At 42.1% G+C, this 18,823-nt stretch overlaps 4 protein-coding genes across 21 annotated transcripts in view; 2 read left to right on the top strand and 2 right to left on the bottom strand.

Annotated features, from left to right (window-relative positions):
- Obsc (Obscurin) overlaps positions 1 to 9,406 on the top strand; it is a 43,474-nt gene extending 34,068 nt beyond the window's left edge. For all 12 annotated transcript variants that reach the window (XM_076782402.1, XM_076782401.1, XM_076782397.1 and 9 more), the window contains 16 exons: positions 406 to 808; positions 1,061 to 1,244; positions 1,323 to 1,623; positions 1,700 to 2,278; positions 2,358 to 2,782; positions 2,862 to 3,625; positions 3,696 to 3,994; positions 4,084 to 5,003; positions 5,072 to 5,514; positions 5,610 to 5,748; positions 5,824 to 6,293; positions 6,370 to 6,603; positions 6,727 to 6,868; positions 6,941 to 7,444; positions 7,527 to 8,674; positions 8,760 to 9,406. In XM_076782402.1, coding sequence (XP_076638517.1) covers positions 406 to 808; positions 1,061 to 1,244; positions 1,323 to 1,623; positions 1,700 to 2,278; positions 2,358 to 2,782; positions 2,862 to 3,625; positions 3,696 to 3,994; positions 4,084 to 5,003; positions 5,072 to 5,514; positions 5,610 to 5,748; positions 5,824 to 6,293; positions 6,370 to 6,603; positions 6,727 to 6,868; positions 6,941 to 7,444; positions 7,527 to 8,674; positions 8,760 to 9,006 — 7,202 coding nt within the window. In that variant the 3' untranslated portion in view covers positions 9,007 to 9,406. The remainder of the gene's footprint in view (positions 1 to 405; positions 809 to 1,060; positions 1,245 to 1,322; positions 1,624 to 1,699; positions 2,279 to 2,357; positions 2,783 to 2,861; positions 3,626 to 3,695; positions 3,995 to 4,083; positions 5,004 to 5,071; positions 5,515 to 5,609; positions 5,749 to 5,823; positions 6,294 to 6,369; positions 6,604 to 6,726; positions 6,869 to 6,940; positions 7,445 to 7,526; positions 8,675 to 8,759) is intronic.
- Positions 9,407 to 12,628: 3,222 nt separating this feature from the next.
- Positions 12,629 to 14,325, bottom strand: LOC143350377 (NEDD8-conjugating enzyme UBE2F). Of its 4 annotated transcripts, none has more exons than XM_076782491.1 (5): positions 14,140 to 14,325; positions 13,696 to 13,819; positions 13,424 to 13,585; positions 13,177 to 13,338; positions 12,629 to 13,102 (listed from the first exon to the last, which is right to left on the bottom strand). In XM_076782491.1, the coding sequence occupies exons 2-5, from the start codon at positions 13,801 to 13,803 to the stop codon at positions 12,986 to 12,988; spliced, it is 549 nt and encodes a 182-aa protein (XP_076638606.1). In that variant the 5' UTR covers positions 13,804 to 13,819; positions 14,140 to 14,325; the 3' UTR covers positions 12,629 to 12,985. The 4 variants fall into 4 exon arrangements, with proteins under 4 accessions (XP_076638606.1, XP_076638607.1, XP_076638604.1 ...); XM_076782492.1 differs by having other exon boundaries at positions 13,645 to 13,819; positions 14,150 to 14,325; XM_076782489.1 differs by having other exon boundaries at positions 14,150 to 14,325.
- Positions 14,326 to 14,471: 146 nt separating this feature from the next.
- Hspbap1 (HSPB1 associated protein 1) lies at positions 14,472 to 16,126 on the bottom strand. 4 transcript variants are annotated; one of them, XM_076782466.1, is made up of 5 exons: positions 16,082 to 16,126; positions 15,721 to 15,987; positions 15,344 to 15,630; positions 14,899 to 15,280; positions 14,472 to 14,816 (listed from the first exon to the last, which is right to left on the bottom strand). In XM_076782466.1, exons 2-5 carry the CDS (start codon positions 15,913 to 15,915, stop codon positions 14,475 to 14,477), a joined length of 1,206 nt encoding a protein of 401 aa, XP_076638581.1. In that variant the 5' UTR covers positions 15,916 to 15,987; positions 16,082 to 16,126; the 3' UTR covers positions 14,472 to 14,474. The 4 variants fall into 4 exon arrangements, with proteins under 4 accessions (XP_076638581.1, XP_076638580.1, XP_076638582.1 ...); XM_076782465.1 differs by having other exon boundaries at positions 15,721 to 16,112; XM_076782467.1 differs by lacking the exon at positions 16,082 to 16,126 and having other exon boundaries at positions 15,344 to 15,644; positions 15,721 to 15,856.
- A 1,598-nt stretch (positions 16,127 to 17,724) lies between these two features.
- Mrpl9 (mitochondrial ribosomal protein L9) lies at positions 17,725 to 18,822 on the top strand. Its single transcript, XM_076782482.1, has 2 exons — positions 17,725 to 17,969; positions 18,065 to 18,822. The coding sequence occupies exons 1-2, from the start codon at positions 17,874 to 17,876 to the stop codon at positions 18,791 to 18,793; spliced, it is 825 nt and encodes a 274-aa protein (XP_076638597.1). The 5' UTR covers positions 17,725 to 17,873; the 3' UTR covers positions 18,794 to 18,822.
- Position 18,823: the final 1 nt, after the last annotated feature.

Below are 18,823 nucleotides of genomic sequence, written 5' to 3'. Positions count from 1 at the left end.
TCTGAACGCTAACACTCAACGTCCAGCAACGTTTAATCTATCCAAGCTAGAAGCTTGTAATCACAAGATCATGGTCAACGGGATAGATTAAATCTTGTTGGCGTGTCTGTACCCAACCCAAAACACTCACTGCTTCCAACAAAAGATCAGTCGAGCATGGCCAGGTCCCTCGTCGTTCCAGGTGAGTCGATACAAACGATGCTAGACAATTAAATATTATCCTTGATCGATATTAGAACCAGTATACATTAGCAAAATTGTCTAGCATTCGTAGAGAATAACAAAGCAGCAAGTGGCAAGCGCAACGACGCATTAGTTGCACGGCATAGGAACGAATTGAACGAATTTTTAGATCCCCCGTCAGCTTCACGCACGAGGATCCTAATCTGTTCGTTTCTCGTTTAGCGCCACCTCATATCCTCAGCGCGACTCTCTCCGATCGAACGATCTACGAGACCCAGAAGGTACTGTTCGAGATCAAAGCTACGGGTTTGCCGAGGCCGGATGCCAAATGGTTCAAAGATGGGAAACCCCTGAGATCCGGGGATCGTATCAGGATCGCAGCTACCGGCGAAGTCTACTCCTTGGAGCTGAGCAAGGCGACGCTGGAAGACGAGGGCATCTACTCGTGCATGCTTACTAACAAACTCGGCGAGGACACCTCGGAAGGATTGCTGGAGGTTGGCACGATCGACGAACTTCGGAGGCCCAAGTTCCTCCAACCTCTGAACGACGTGGACGTGGCCAAAGGAAAGTCTGGGGAATTCACGGCCACGTTCACAGCGGATCCTATTCCTGACATAGCATGGTACGAGGAAACTTTTAGATAAATTCAACAATTTAAATCTTTCATCTGAACTTTCACTCTCAAATTTTACAACTATTTTCACCCCTTCAACACAAATCACACATAATGAGATATAAACTCAGAATTATTTGTTATTTTCTCCCATTTATTGCGTCATGCAGTATAAAACAGGTACGTTAGTTGACATCTCCAAACCATTTCTCTAAACGACAAACAACAATTTTTTAAAGTTACCCTTATTATTTTGGAAAGGTACTTCATGGGTGAAGAAATCTCGACCGACGACAGCCGACTGAAACGCACCGTGGAGAACAAACCAGCAGCAGACAAACTGACCGAGACCACGGTTACTTTGGGTGTGCCTAAATGCGCGAAAGAAGACACCGGCGAATACACGCTAAAGTTGACGAATAAGTACGGCGAGGCAGAGTCTAGCGTTAGTAGCGTAATTTATATAAAATGGAAACGATATCTATAACTATTGTTTAACGACACATTTAATCGACGTTATCAGGGTTTCCTGAACCTGTTACTGCGCCCGGAGATCGAAGAATTCGAAGACACCACTGCACCCGTCGGGGACTCGCTCAAATGGGAAATTATCGTCAAAGGGAACCCGAGACCGGACGTCACGTGGACGATGAATGGCCAGGTTTTGGAAAAGGGAGACAGGTTCGATTTCGCGGAGGACAAACGCAACAACAAATTCACGCTCATCATCAAGAGTGTGGAGGTAGAGGACGGTGGAGTTTATACTCTCAATGTTAAGAATTACCTTGGTGAAGCTACTGCGGAGGCAAAGCTAATACCGCACAGTAAGTGCTCCCAAAATATAAAAAAAGTTTCCAACTGTTAGATCCCCTGCGTCGAATAAAATGTGATATTTCATAGCCGAGACACCGTCCTTCCTGAAGGAACTCACCAGCGTCGAGTGCAAGGACCGCGAGGACATAGAGATGAAGATTCGCGTGACCGGTATCCCGAAGCCAAAGGTCGTCTGGTTGAAAGACAACGAGGTGATCAGGGAAGACAGCCGTCACGAGATAACCACCACCACAGAAGGCACAGTGGACAGCACCTATGCCATCAAAACGTTCTCCCAGAGCGACGTTGGTACCATAAAGTGTCAAGCGACCAACGTCGCTGGCAGCTCGCAAACGGCTTGCCAATTGAAGATGAAAATGATCACGCCTACGTTTGGGCAAACTCTACCAAGGTCGACGGAGGTTGACGAAGGCGAACCTCTGGTGCTTAAAGCTATGGTAGACGGCAGCCCTGCTCCTGAGGTTTCCTGGTTCAAGGACGGGGAGAAGATCGTTCCAGACGAGCACGTAAAGATCGAGACGCTTCCCGATGGCACTACCAAGCTCACGATCGACAACGTCAAACCGACGGATTGCGGAGCTTACAAGCTCGTCATCTCAAACTCCACTGGCGAACACGCTTCATTGTGCGCCGTTGCGATCAAACGTAAGCACAGAACTTGTACAATATCGTGCACCAAACGCCGCTTATCGAATATATACATTTTTATATCATGAAATTACAGCTGAGAGAAAGAGACCATCTTTCTCGAAACCGTTGGAAGACATGAAGGTGATCGTGGGACAACCATTGAAATTAGAAGCCCAAGTAGTTGCCTTCCCGAATCCACAGGTGCAATGGTTCAAGGATGGAATACCGTTGCGGCAGGCCAAGGAAATATTCTTCGTGAACGAACCGAACGGTCTGATCGGTCTGAGGATCGACAGTGCTCGCCCGGAAGATGCTGGCACTTATTCGATGACTGTCTCCAATTCGCTCGGTGATATCACTGGCACTGCAAAAATTGAGGTCGAGGAGAAAGAGAAACGACCCGAGTTCGTCGGTACTCTTCAACCTCTGACCGTGGTTGAAGGCTTCCCAGTAAAGATGGAAGTCAAAGTTCTGGGTAAACCGGCACCGGCGCTTCAATGGTTCAAGAACGGAGAGGAGGTTCGTTCGATAACGTAGTATATCCCTGTATTTTCCTTATTGCAAAACACTTGTCTAAGAATCCTCTTCGCGTTCACAGATCATACCCGATGGACACCGTATAAAGACCGTCGGTCTGCCCGATGGAAGCCAAGCACTGATCATCGAAAGAGCCACGCCAGAAGATGCAGCGGACTACCAGGTCGTAGCCAGCAACACAGAGGGTACAGCCTCGTGCAAAGGAACCATCAGCATAATGAACAAACTTCAACCCGACGTCGCGGAGGAGAAGCCTACATTCGTCAACCCAATGCGAGACGTGAACGTCGAGGAAGGTCAACCATTGAATCTCTCCGCCTCTTTCGTGGGCAATCCGATACCGGAAGTGAGCTGGACCAAGAATGGCACGCCTGTGCAGCCCTCCGAGCGCGTTACCGTCACCTGCGACGGAAAGAAGACGGAATTGGAGATCAATCCCTCCGAACCCAAGGACGCCGGTGTCTACGAGTGTCGCGTGACGAATCCACTAGGTCAAGACACTACCAAGGCGACAGCCAACGTCAGAAACATCTTCCAGACGCCGAGCTTCACGCAGAAGTTCACCGACCTCCAGCAGCTGCCGTCGTTCGACGCCAAATTCCCAGCGCGCGTCACCGGTGTCCCGCGACCAGACATCACCTGGTATTTCAACGACAAACCGATCTTGAAGGACGACGACAAGTACAAGATCAAGCGCGATGGCGACGCTTGCTGCTTGTACGTGAAGGACTGCACGTACGGGGACGCTGGTACTTACAAGTGCAAGGCGAGCAACAGAAGCGGCAAGGCGGAATGCGCGGCCAATTTGGCCGTGGTCGACAAGATGTACGTAGTTTGGACAGGATTGATCCCATTTTTAAGAACAGACTTTGTTAAATCTATGCTTCGTTTCCAGAGGAAAGATGCAGAAGATCGAACCTCCGTCGTTCTTGAAAAGGATCGGCGATTGCGAGGTGTACAGAGGAATGCCAGCGAAATTCACAGCCTGCATCACGGGCTACCCGGAGCCCGACTTCGAGTGGTATCGCAACGGAGACAGAATGTGGCAGACCGACAGAATCAGGATGGACCAAGAGGGCAGCCTGCTGCGTTTGACGATAGCTAATATCGACGAATTGGACGCAGGCAAATACGTGTTGAAGATAGTGAATCCTCATGGCGAGGACTCCTGCAGCGCGGAATTGATTTATGAATGTAAGCGTGCTCCTAACTGGCCTCTAGAGTCAGCAATGAGTTTAAATCTATAGCTCTCATAATTTTCGTTTAAATGCTAATTTTAACAGCTCTGGAGCCACGCCCGAAGAAACCACTGGCGGACCAGTACGCGGACTTCGACAAGTACCGCAAGTCCGGCGTTCCATTGCCTTTGGCTGACCGTCCCATCATCAGCAGGATGATGGATCGTCATCTAACGTTGTCCTGGAAACCGTCCATCCCCATAGGTCCCCGTATCCCCGTGACGTATCAAGTGGAGATGTGCGAGTTGCCCGACGGCGATTGGTTCACCGCCCGGTCGGGCGTTCGTAGCTGCGTCTGCGACATCCGCAACCTAGAGCCGTTCAGGGATTACAAATTCCGTATCCGCGTAGAGAACAAATACGGTATCAGCGATCCGTCGCCGTTCGCGCAAACGTACCGCGCCAAACTGGAACCAGACCCGCCGAAATTCTTCCCCTATCTGCCTCCTGGCATCGACTTCCGACCCGAGACCAGCCCCTACTTCCCCAAGGACTTCGACATCGAGAGACCGCCTCACGACGGCTACGCCCAGGCACCCAGATTCCTTCGTCAAGAGTACGACACCCAATACGGCGTCAAACACCACAATTGCAGTTTGTTCTGGTTCGTCTACGGCTACCCGAAACCGAAGATGACGTACTACTTCAACGATCAGCCAATAGAGTCGGGCGGTAGATACGATCAAAGTTACACGAGGAACGGGCAAGCCACGTTGTTCATCAACAGGATGCTGGAGAGGGACGAGGGGTTGTACGAGGCCGTAGCCACCAACGAGCACGGCGAAGCCAGGCAAAGGGTTTGTCTGAAAATTGCCGAGTACCCGACGTTCATCCAGCGACCGGAAGAGGTGATCGTTATGGTCCGTAGAACTGGACAGCTGGTGGCTCGCGTCACCGGTGTACCTTTCCCGGACATCAAATGGTACAAGGACTGGAAGCCTCTCACCTCATCTTCGAGAATAAGGGTTTGTTCTTTCATTATGTACAATTTTCTTTCGTCGATACCGACTTGAAACATTACGCGTTCCGGCAGATCGAATTCACCGAGCCAGACACGTCCATTCTGATCATCAACGATGCCATCGTGAAGGACGAGGGTCTCTATTCGATCAGTGCCGGGAACGTGGCGGGTTCGATCTCCTGTTCCGTGATGCTGCACGTGGAAGAGAACGAGCACGAGTACGGGTACAGAACGTACAAGAGGAAGTCGGACATCAGAACGCGCCATGACAAACCGTACCAGGACTACTACGACCTGGGCGACGAACTTGGCCGCGGTACCCAAGGCATCACCTATCACGCAGTCGAGAGATGCACCGGAAGAAACTATGCAGCCAAGGTCATGCACGGGAAAGGAGAGATCAGGCCTTACATGTACAACGAGATGGAAATCATGAACAGCTTGAATCACAGGAAACTATTGCGGTTACACGACGCGTACGAAAACGATCAGACCGTCACGCTCATCATGGAATTGTATCCTTTGACGGAAACATTGTCACCGTTATGGTTATTTAGAATGAAAGGTTGATAGTCTGTCAATGTCTAAACGTAACTTAACTAAACAATAGAGCTGCTGGTGGCGAGCTGGTAGACACACTGACCAGACAGGCATTCTACACCGAAGCAGAGATCTCTGGTTATATTCGACAACTGCTGTGGGGATTGGAATACATGCACGATAACCACTTCGCTCATCTTGGACTGACGGTTGGCCTTCGTTTCGATAAATTAATAGATTCTAATACAGGTCCGTTCTGTCTTTAAATCTGCGTTTACTTGCAGCTGGGAGACCTATTGATCTCGCATACCGGAGGCGACGATCTAAAGATCTGCGACTTCGGACTCGCCAGAAGAATCTCGCTAACGAGACTGATGACCCTGGCTTACGGAATGCCCGAATATGTGGCGCCGGAAGTGACCAACAACGAGGGAGTATCGTTTAGCACGGACATGTGGTCCGTCGGTATCATCACGTATATACTGCTCTCTGGAATTTCACCCTTCAGAGGATTTAACGACAAGGAGACGCTGATGAAGATTAGAGAAGGGAAATGGGAGTTCGATGATCGTTGGAGTAACATTTCGGAGGAGGGTAAAGACTTCATTCGGTTGTTACTGATGTACAACTGCGACAGGAGGATGGACGTCAAGGCTGCCCTTACTCATCCCTGGATAGCCTATGCGGACAGATCTCCCACCGATTTCTACAAAATTCCGTCTGAGAACTTGAAGAATTATTATAAACTCTATCGGTACATTAATCATCCTATAAACTGTACGTTAATTTACATACTTAATTAAAACATTCTTCTAACAAATATTTTCTAGCGACTGGTACAACAACGCGTCCTGTCGCACATGGTTCCGTAGACGCAAGTTGGAGACAGCCTTCGAACATCCATCCAGGATGGTTTATCCGCCTGGTCATAAATATACCCCTGAACCCAGTGACGACCGAACATACAGTCCACTGAAGAAACCTTTGGTCAAACCATGGGACAATCAGTATCCTTCGAGGGAACCGATTGACACAGAGATTGGAATCATTAAGAGCGAAAGCCAGTTAGTAATGCTTTCAAACATTATTCTTCGCGGCCACAAATTCCAACAATCCTTTAGTAGACTGCTTTCGATACCAAGATGTTCGTTAAATGTATTATTATAATCGATAACGTGGTTTTGTAGCTATCAAAATGGACCAGACACGTATCTCCTCCAACTTCGTGACACCGGCTTCCCCGTGCGTCTTCGCGAGTACATGAAAGTTGCATGCGATCGCAGTCCAGGATTCTCTCGCACGATCACCGACGAGAACTTCGACTGGAGGGTACGTCGGACCTATCGGCTAACTTTCATAGTTCTGTGTTCCGATTTACAATTTCGCGCGTTGTTGATTCAGGCACCCATCATACGCGAACGACGTCGTTTCACGGACGTGATGGACGAAGAGATCGACGACGAGAGACGAGCCAGGATCAACAGATACGGATCGCCGGATAACTTCACACTGAGACGTTTGAAACACGAATTAGGAACGCGACTGGACAGCTACGCCGAGGCGGAGGCGATGCTAGAGTCCAAAAAAGAAGGACACTTGCCATTCTTCCGCGAAAAACCGCAGATCCGTCCGATAGAGGAAGGCAAACCTGCTCAGTTGGTGTGCCTGGCGGTTGGCAGTCCCAAGCCGATGATCCAGTGGTACAAAAATGATATAATGATTCAAGAAACCAACAGGATAAAGGTCACCGAGGATAAGGACGGCAGATCTATACTCAGCTTCAATCCGACGAAGGAACACGACGTGGGCAGCTACAAAGTTGTCGCGAGAAACCCGTTGGGACAGACTGTTGTCAGGTGCAGATTGGTGGAAGCGGTTGTTCCATCGGGCCCTGACTCACCCGAGGTAACTATGAACGATCAAAAAAAATACTAAAACATATTACAGAAAATGAATCGTCGTTTCAACATAAACGTTTGCGTTCCAGGCATCTGATCTGTCGGACAACGAAATACTATTAAGATGGAAGCAACCGAAATACGATGGTAACTCTCCGGTGTTGTGCTACAACCTTCAAATCCGAGAAGGCGATTCCATCGATTGGATAGACCTCGCCTCGAACATCGATCACGAGTTCTTCCTGGTCAGAGACTTGAAGCCGGACACGAGTTACAACTTCCGTCTGGCGGCGCGTAATCGCATCGGTTGGAGCGAGAAAGGCATCCCTTCTAAGCTGATAAAGACAAGACCAACCGGTTGCCCGAAAGTTCAGATAACCAGAGCTATGAGGCATCTACAAGAACTGACGGAAGCCGGACAAGAGATAATGCTGGAAGAGGACAAACCGCACATGGACTATTCCATCGAGGATCACCCTATCGAATGGTCGACCGAGACCAATCTCTCGAGCAAGTACAGCTTCATCTCGGAGATTCATAGAGGCCAATTCTGCGCCGTTGTGAAAGGCGTCGATAAAGCCACGGACCGTGTAATAGTCGCGAAGATCTTGGAGCTGAACGCAAACACGGAGAAACAGGTGAACAGGGAATTCGAGGCTCTCCGTTCGTTGAGACACGAGAGGATAGCGTTATTGGAGACGGCGTACAAGGCGCCAGGCTCTCCCGTCGCTATGTTCGTCCTGGAGAAGCTACAGGGCGCCGACATTCTCACCTACTTCTCGAGCAGACACGAGTACTCGGAGAATTGCGTAGCTACGGCAATTTTGCAGATCTTGGACGGTTTGCAGTACCTTCATTGGCGAGGATACTCTCACCTCGATATACAACCGGACAACGTGGTGATGTCCACCGTTAGATCGGTTCAAATCAAACTGGTCGATATGGGTTCCGCTCGGTTCGTAAGCAAGTTGGGTACTTCGGTACCGAAACTCGGTCATCCTGATTATAGAGCACCTGAGATATATAACGAAGAACCGGCACATCCTCAAACAGACGTATGGATGGTGGGTGTTTTAATGTACGTTCTACTGTCCGGTATCCCGCCCTTCCGTGGTAAGGATCCCGATGAAACTAGACAGAATATCTTGTTCGTGAGATACAGATTCGAACACCTCTTCAAGGAACTGAGTCAAGAGGCTACCAGATTCCTTATGTTGCTGTTTAAACGAGCACCCAGGTTTGTATCGATGAGTAACTAGAAAATACAAGACTCATTCTTTTTACACGGAAAAATATTTCTAATTAATCGATTCTTATTTCAGCAAAAGACCACTGGTAGAAGAGTGCCACGAACACAGGTGGCTCCAATTATCAGACTTTATGATTAAGAAACGCGAGAGAGCAGTGTTCTTAGGCAACAGACTGAAAGAATACAGCGAAGAGTACCACGAAGAAAAGTCGAAATTAGCATCACAGAGTCAAAGTTTAGCGAGCGAAAGCCTATTAGGTTCCACGCAAAAGCTTATTAGATCGACTAGCATACAAGAAGAACTGCTCACCACGTTCTAACGGATAAGCTACGATTAAGCAACGATTTTCCAATTTTCTTTACCTTATGTGACTGTAAAATTTCACGCACATATCTAGTCAGTCTCGTGGAGAACAAGGGAAAGTAACCGAACGGAGGCAGTAAACGTGTAAGAGCTTTCTTTTCTTGTTCTCTTTTTTGTTATTATTTATTTGTTACAACTTTTAATTATTTTAACAAATACCAACATCTGCTCATATATTACTCCAACGATCTACGAGTAAAGAAAGAGAAAGTAATCGATCTATCGGTATTTGAACGTAACGTAAGATACACCACGTTTTAACGAATCAAGGTACAAACCGAACCCTTCGAAATTGTACAAAAACGATGATTATATTCTAATAAAATCACCAATAAATGCTAAATAATAAAAAACAATTGTCAGAGATTAAAATTCATTTCTGAATCTGTTGGTAACGTTACGAATGACATGAAAATGGTAGTGGGATTTCGAGACCCCATAAAAATGGGCCGAAAAAATACATTGGGTGAAAAATCTACTCGTATACCTCGTCTCTGACAATACTCTAGAATCTTTGATGAATCAATGAGAATCCAAACTAATCTAGCGAAGAAGCTCTATATTTATGATGACCTATGCAAAGCGGATCGCAGCCAATTTGCTAATATTATTTAGTTTTTAATTAATAATTGCATTACCCAGCTAAAACTGATACGATTATTAATTAAACGCTAAATAATATTACCCAGGTCTCACCACGAGGAGGTTGCTGCGAGTGGAGACCCGTAGGGAGATAGATGGAATCAAAGTTCCATCGATCTCCCTTTACATTCTTACAAGCTAGATTACTAAACTAGAGAGATAGAAGGAAGCAATGTTCCTTCGATCTTCTAGTTTAGTTGTACCAAGTAATTATTTTATTGAAAAAGGAGTGAAGCTAAATTGTGGGATACGCGACGCGACGCGATGCTGAACCGTGCAGCACATCTTCGGATCGAATCAACACTACCCTTGGTAGATTGATTTCTATTTCTAGAAATCGATCTATCATTGGCAGGCGACTAGATCTTTCGGACAAACTGGACGGTCGATCACATGTTTCGTCCGACGAAACAGTGGTGACCGAAGCAAGAAACGAGAGAACGAGTCGAGAGAAGCTACTTGTTAAATAATTACTTGGTAATATTAGGAGACGCATACAATAGGGACTTAAAATTAACGTCGAAGCTCAAGTCTAATCAAGTTGAAGCTAAAATTCGGACGATAGAAGGAAACAAAGTTCCTTGATTTAGTAGTACCAAGCAATTATGTGGTTAAAAAGAGGGATGAAGCTAAATCGTGGGATACGCGACGCGACGCGACGCGATGCTGTACCGTGCAGCGGATCCGAGGATCGAACCTACTGCCCTTGCTAACTCGATCTCAACAAGAAAACAGAGAACTGCAACCCCGAATCGAGGTCTCCATTTCTCCAACGCAACCCGCCGGGAGCCCGAAGGACCCGACTTAGGCTGTCTGACAAAGAGAGAGTACCTGAGACAGAGTCGACTTCCGCTGGAAGGTATGCGTTTCCGCAGAATACGGAAACTCCACACCTTCCAGCGAAGTGCCGTTTTCCCTCAATCAAGCTTACCAAGGGAAGGCGATTAGATCTGTAGGACCAGATACACGGCCGATCACATGTTTCAATCGATGAAACAGCGGTGACCGAAGCTACGAACGAGGGAACGAGAAAACGAGAAGCTACTTATTGAATAATTGCTTGGTAAAACGCGAAAATATATACAATAAAGAAATTTTCGACGTTAATTTTAAGATTCGCGACGAAGCTTAAATCTAATCGACTTAGAATTAAAAGTCCCTCGGCGGTTGTGACGTCTTCCCTCGATGTCCTTGCGATTAATCTAAATCTAAACTGAAATCAAAACTAATATTTATATTAGTGTGACATGGAAGGAAATTTAATAAGGAAATTTAAGCTGAAACATAAAAATAAAAATCTTATATTAATCAGTATCATCGAAACAAATATGGTATATGCATCGACACCATGTTATACATATCAAAACGAACATTCGTAATAATGAAAGAAACTTGGATTGAGACACCAAGTTGAATCAACCCCAAACAATCAAACAAAATGGAAGAATCAAACAAAATACCTCCGCAGATCATTACGAGAATTCGAGCAAGAACGTAAAAATAGAAATTCATGCAATTGATAGAAACAAACATAGTATATGTAAAAGTAGAAACAGAGAAAAGGAACATTCATAATAACCAAATAAAATCAGATAAATAAATAAACAAATGAAAATAATGAGATATAAATAGGTGGAGTAGACTTACTACTTGTTGTCAGTAGGATAGGATAGTTACCATATAGGATGGTTACCACTGGGCCAGCTATAAAATAAGAAAATATTCAAATTATAGCAACATCAGTTAGGCAAGTAATTGATACCAGAAATTGGTATCAAACGACAGAATAGAAGAGGGGAGAGAATTTTTGAACAGTTCTTACCGTTGGTCATCACGGTCCGGCACTGGTCAGTAGTGGTCAGTAGTGGTCAGTAGTCGGATCTGCACTGGTCAGCACTGGTCAGTAGTGGTCAGTAGTGGTCAGTTCTGGTCAGTCCTGGTCAGTCCTGGTCAGTCCTGGTCACTCCTGGTCCCCCCAGTGGTCAGCGGTGCACGAATGGCCTGACTTTGGCCCGCGAGACCCGATTCCCCTGGATGCTCCAGGGGTACTGAAGAATTTCTCCAGCGGTACTCATCGAGTGGGGAAGTCGAAGAGTGGGGAGACAGTGTCAACGTGAAGAGTCAAGAACCGCTGGTCTAGAGAACAACGCTATTTCGATTGGTCCCACCTCTTGACCATTTCTGCACCTTCACTGGACCATTGACCTTGATGTCAACCTCACTATTGACCACCAGTGACCATAAGTTAGTGACCCATTAAAACCATTACGAAGATTAAAGCCTTCTTACGAGGATCCCCTTACAATTTGATGCATGATCTTTTTAACATTTTGTTCCACTTTGTAAGAGTGTATCTCATGTTATAAGACACTCGTGGTACAGCGATAGCGTTCATCCCATTAACGATAGGTCTATTCTTTACCTCGTTTATGTGTAATGGGTATACATGAGTTGAAAAGTAAAAATGCCTGGGCAGTTGAGATTCAAAATCGTATGCAGGTTGACACAAATCAGATTTCAGCTGTTTCGAAAGCAAGAAAGAAAGACTCACATTCGCCTTCTTTCTTGAATTCCCTAAGCTGTCCAAAGCACCTAAGCTCACGTACACATGGCTGTGGATTGGTGTGCGTAAATGGAGGGGTAACTTACTCTGGGCACCGGTCTGCCGTCTGATAACACGGCAAATTTTATGAATCAATTTTTAGATTTATCAAAACACATACGTATAACCTCCGTATCTGTAGTATTACTCATTTTCTATTCGTTAATTTTTGTTAATACGTGTCTTTTTGTATATCAGTTCAAATAATTGCCATACCGAGCGAAAAATTTGGTGGTGATTTTAGAGTCCTCTTCTCATGGATGGCCGCCGGCTGCGGGGTCTGGGTTACATGCTTATTAAATTGACATAAAAAGACATATTATTAAATATGGAATTTATTTACAAATCAGTATCTTCCATCATTACAATGATCTATAAAGAGGATAAGCATATTGTACAAATGACACATTCTTCGTCCTCGTTCCCTGTACCATTAATTACACGCAAAATTTGACCATAACTGCAATGAAGTGCCATAACAATCGTAAGCTGCATACGTTTAACAAAACTGAAGATAACAAATACAATCTCCCTAGAATAAGAAGACTAGTTGCAAAGTATTAAATACAAGTTTGTTTGATATCACTTTAAAAAAGGAATCTTTTGATAGAATTTTGAATGTTTGCCGAAATCAGAAATCTAATTCCATAAATGTACAGTTACATTATGATAGTATTATATTTAATTCGAATCATCTTTTTGCATACTGCATGACATAGTCTTTCACCTTACTCCGGAAGGAGTCCTTGTCTTTTACAAAGAGATCAGCTGCATCTCTATTTAAAGGATCATCAAAATTTAAAAGGTCCTAGAAGGTATATAGTAAATTACACCTAACAATACATTAAAAATATTTATAGTAACCAATTGCAAAAGACTCACTGTGAAAAGGGAATTCAAGCCCCATACAACATCTTTAAGCTTACGAGTTGGAGCCCATCCCATTCCATCTATACTACTCTGTCTCAATATTGAAAGACAAACATCACCATCCTCGCTTATATTGGGATGCCACAATTTCGTTAAACAGTTAACTTTTGGTGGCTAAAAAGATATTCTGTTAATATCTGCTTAGTTACAAATTACTATATTGTCACAGCAATGCAAACTAGCAAATAACTATATTTACAGCCATATTATAATCTTCTGGTACATAAATCTGAAAATAGAATCTGCCTTCATTCCAATAACCTTCGTCAGGAACAATCAACAAGGTAAACTCATGGAGACAATGGGGATCTCTAAATGTAACTCTACATGTGGTAGGTAAAGTTTGCTCCATTTCTTGAACCTATACAATTTAAAAACAATAAACAACTTCAACACACCTATAGCTTGTTGACTAGTTACCATTATTTCGATATCTTCAAAATAACTTCATATGTCCCTACATCACTGTACCTCTTTGACTAACAATGTATCACGGACAGAAATGCGTTTGTTATAATCTCTGCTTTTTGCGCTTGCTATGTCACTTTCCTTTTTCAGTTTTCCCCTCAAGGTAATCATATTTCCCTCCGTAGATCTGCAATAAGATAGTTCGGACAAACGTCAAACACACTAATAATTATTAAAAATTAATGTTATCGAGATACGTCAAAATAAAACGAATTGATCAACGTTTGAGGACGAGAAATGATAACCTTTAATCAAAACAGAAAAATAACGTAGAATTTTAATACTTTAGAACGAAAGTTATAACACAGCACCATGCAACCTACAATGTTACAAATATTTGTCACATGAATTATTAAAAACTTGTTGAAAAACACCGTTTATGACGTCCGTTATCAGATAAACGCGACTTTGGGGTTAGGATTGTGGAATACATTTGAAATTTCTAACTGTAACTTACCCACGATAAAATATTGTAGTACCGTGATACTTGTTACTTGTATATTTTATTCAGCTAATACGCATTTCAGTAATTCTAGTCTTAGATTCACCGTCTATAAAACATTTCAAAGAAAACGGTAAATATTTAAGTGCAGCAGTGACATTAAACAAACAACATGGAGGTCTCATGGCGGGATCTTCAATTATTGAAGAATTCGCGTGGAAAGTACCGTTTGGACAAAAAGATCAAGATCCGATTATAATTATTGCTAAATTTTTATTTATTTTTACTCGACTATGTAACTAAGGATAGAATAACTAAAGAGGTTTCACTGTATAAATATTTATGACGATAGGAGCAAATCTGCCACTTTATTAACAACATCAGGATGACAAAACGCATTGACAATATCGTCAGACAACTGTTGAAACGAAGAAATAGTGTTCTGAACATTACAGTTTGTTTTAGAAGAGTTTCCTTCTACCTTATCAATATCGCCTTCAGAAAATCTTTTTCTTTTCGTTTTTAAAAACCCTTCCAATTCTGTTGTTTTAGGTTCCAAAAGAAACTTCACATACATTGGATATTGTGTTACTAAATCTTCTGCTGTCCATGTAGTGTATTTCATTTTTTTACAAGATTCTATATTTTCCATATTTTTACATTCGTTAAGGGCAACACTGAGCTGTTAAATTCATTAATTTTAACTTGTGTATAAAAGCAATCATATTGCTTATAACATTTATGCATATTCTATGATACATTACCAATTTCATACAATATGATAAACTGCATTGAGCTTTGTCAGATGTATTGTAGACATTTTCACCAATTCTAGCTGTTATTAATTTAACAATAGCTTCCTTAACTCGTGATACATTGTCTGTTATTATTGGTAACCATGTATTTACACTGACAGAACAATCCAGTGATTCAACATAATGCCACCAACCAGCAGGTACTAATAATACATCCCCTGGCTTAAGAGTTACTAATTTTGGCTTGTGCTGTATTTTTAATATGTTTATCTCATCTTCTTCTGTAGGGCAGAAAAAATTATATTTACTATAAACTGTTGACTCCTCGTAAGGGACCCTTGTTGGATGCAGAAAATTACTTGAACTTGGAGGAAACAGCAACCACTGTTTTCTGAAACAATTTCTTTTGTAATACAAACAAAATATTTACAAATATGAAGGAAATACTGCTAACCTTCCATGAATCTGTGCTATTAAGTTACAACCATAAGAATCTTGATGACAATTTGTATGGGCACCTTTGTTTCCAATCCATAGAGTGGACTCAGATCCTGTCTTATCAAAGCCAAATCTCTTCCAACTCACTGAACTCATTATCTCTGGTTTATCTTTGAACCATTCGTGCATATATTTATAGTCAAAATAATACCATTTTTTGTCATTTTCATTCAGACCTACATTCTGAATGAACTCTGACAGAGTCATTGAAATAATTGGGCAATTCACCTCCCATTGAGGCCCCTAAAAGCATAATTCTGAAACTTGTCACGTTAACATTTATATTGTTGCATCAAAAGACACACAAATATGTAAACACCAATAACAATTTACCATAGATTTAGCATTATAACCAACTCGAAACGGTAACTTGATATCTCCGAATTTCTCAGCAAGCTCAACCAAACTCCATTCCAATAATTTCCAAGTATATGCACCTGTTGCATCTTGTAACATTTGCTGAAATAATACTGGCTCTTCAACTTCTGTAATAGCTTGTTTTAAAATCTCCTCGGATGGTGAATTCATTTTTTTTATAATTAATAAACGTATATTTTTCTTCGTCGAATATAATGTGTCACTTTCCTATCAGTCACTTTCCTATTTTAATACGTATAAAAATAAATATAACTATCTGTTAACACCAAGAAATATTAAAATATATAATCCTATTGTTATTATTTTTAATAATAACCTCCGTGCAATGTTATTAAACCGAGCACTGGATCATCTGTCAAAACATAATAAATACCTAACGCCATCTGATATCAGGAATTCGTACTGCTAACTCCCCTCACCCCCCACGATTTGGTGATGACGTATAGTATCGCCATCTAAGAACGAGATTCATACTATCCGGAGTACAAATCCCCTCTCGCCCCCCATGAATTGGTGCAAACGTATAGTATCGCCATCTAAGAACAGGTTTCGAACTAAAAATTTCGTGCCAGGATCACAGAATGTTAGTGGAGGTATCCGGAGTACAGCTACCCCCACTCCTCCTCCTCCTAATACACACTACCTTGATTATTCATTAATAACTCCTTTCCAGGGATTAAAATGTGAACTTTTAGAATTGAAGAATGTAGTATAAACCCTTGGCAAGATTCAAGGATAGTTTTTAGAACCATGCCATGCCTCGTTAAATAGTTATTAACAAATATCGGAAGTCGGAACATTCACGGCTGTATCACTGCCTGCTTTAATCGATGAATTATCAACTTTTCAGCAATAGCAGACATAGTTTGGCTATTAAGGAACCAAGTAGACATCTCTGGCAACATTCAAGGACCGATTTTGCTACGCTCCATGATCTAATTAATTAGTTATTAGCGATAGATCTCTAAGTTGTCAGGTTAAAAGGTTGAAGACAGTGTGCCGACTTCCGATATCGATTAATAACTATTTAATAACGCATGAGATGGGTACAAGAGGTATCCTTGAATCTTGCCAAGGGTTCATACTATATTCTTAAACTCTAAAAGTTCATATTTCAATTACAGGAAAGGCGTAATTAGTAAATTAAGGAGCAGTGATCCATTAAAAGCGGTGATTTATATTGTGGCGCCACCAGTGACGAAAACAGCAAACTATGTGTTTCTCGGACTGTAATGAATTACTGCTCCTTAATTTACTAATTACGCTTTTCCTAGGATTAAATTATGAACTTTTAGAGTTTAAGAATATAGTATAGACCCTTGGCAAGATTCAAGAATATCTCTTGTACCCATCCCATGCGTTATTAAATAGTTATTAATCGATATCGGAAGTCGGCACACTGTTTTCAACCTTTTAACCTGACAACTTGGGGATCAATTGTTAATAACTAATTAATTAGACCATGGAGCGTAGCAAAATCGGTCCTTGGATGTTGCCAGAGATGTCTACTTGGTTCCTTAATAGCCAAACTATGTCTGCTATTGCTGAAAAGTTGATAATTCATCGATTAAAGCAGGCAGTGATACAGCCGTGAATGTTCCGACTTCCGATATTTGTTAATAACTATTTAACGAGGCATGGCATGGTTCTAAAAACTATCCTTGAATCTTGCCAAGGGTTTATACTACATTCTTCAATTCTAAAAGTTCACATTTTAATCCCTGGAAAGGAGTTATTAATGAATAATCAAGGTAGTGTGTATTAGGAGGAGGAGGAGTGGGGGTAGCTGTACTCCGGATACCTCCACTAACATTCTGTGATCCTGGCACGAAATTTTTAGTTCGAAACCTGTTCTTAGATGGCGATACTATACGTTTGCACCAATTCATGGGGGGCGAGAGGGGATTTGTACTCCGGATAGTACGAATCCCTGATATTAGATGGCGACACATTTTAGCGCAATAATGTGGCACCACCTACGGCAAAACGTCCAAGTTTGTACCAGAATATATGCGAATTCTAACCTAAACAATTTTGCATTATTTTGGATAACGTTTACGTATTACTAAAGTATTTAATGGTTAAACATATTTATTAAAGTAATAACTATGTTTAAATATACAAGCCTATGTATAAATCATTTAAAAACGCAATCAGCAACGTTTCTTTCCAATCAGATCGATTTATTTACTCAACAAAGTCGGGTAATACTTTATTATTGAACTTTTAATAATAAACAATTCGAAAATGTTATCTATCAATGTATAAAATGTAAATAGCAATCAATTTTTCATTTTAGAATACGTTCATCCTAAAACGAAAATATCTAGTACCACTGCATAAGAAAAATCGTAGACCACAGCGGATGGGGCATAAATATTTTATTTATGATCTGGTAGAAAATACAATTAGCAGAAAACCAAAACTTATAGATTTGATCTTATTGGAATCTATACAAGGTATTGGCATAAAAGGTCAAAAGGTTGCTGTGAATTCTGAAAAGGCATATAACAATCTTATATTACCAAAGTTGGCTGTATATGCAACTCCTGAAAATATTGACAAATATTACATTGACAGCACAAACTTTAAAGAACATGAGGATACGTACACTTCTGAATATGTACCAAGAACATTAAATGTATTATCTCACTTTTATTTGCCCATAGAAATGTCTATGGATACACCTTGGAACATAGAAAAATGGCACATTAGGGTAGCTTTTCGTAAAGCAGGTGTAATTGTTCCTGATGAGGCAATAACCCTTCCAGAAAAGACTATATCAGGACCAGACTTATCAATTCAAAATAAAGAATTTTATATAATTATCAAAATCAATAATCACGAAGAAGTAAAAGTCAGATGTAAAATACGTCACTGGGCTTCTGATAGAAAGGATAAAATTAATGAGGATGAATTATTATGGGATTTGCCTAATATAGCAATATTCCCTGAAGACCAGCCAATTTTGGATTCTCTACCAAAACATCATTTTTCTAAAGACAAAAGCAATAATGTAGATGAATAATATGTAAATAAAGTCTGATTTAAAAACAAT

Source organism: Colletes latitarsis, chromosome 14 (assembly GCF_051014445.1).
Source record: "Colletes latitarsis isolate SP2378_abdomen chromosome 14, iyColLati1, whole genome shotgun sequence".
NCBI classification, from domain to species: domain Eukaryota; kingdom Metazoa; phylum Arthropoda; class Insecta; order Hymenoptera; family Colletidae; genus Colletes; species Colletes latitarsis.
This window is presented reverse-complemented; position numbering and strand designations above follow the sequence as displayed.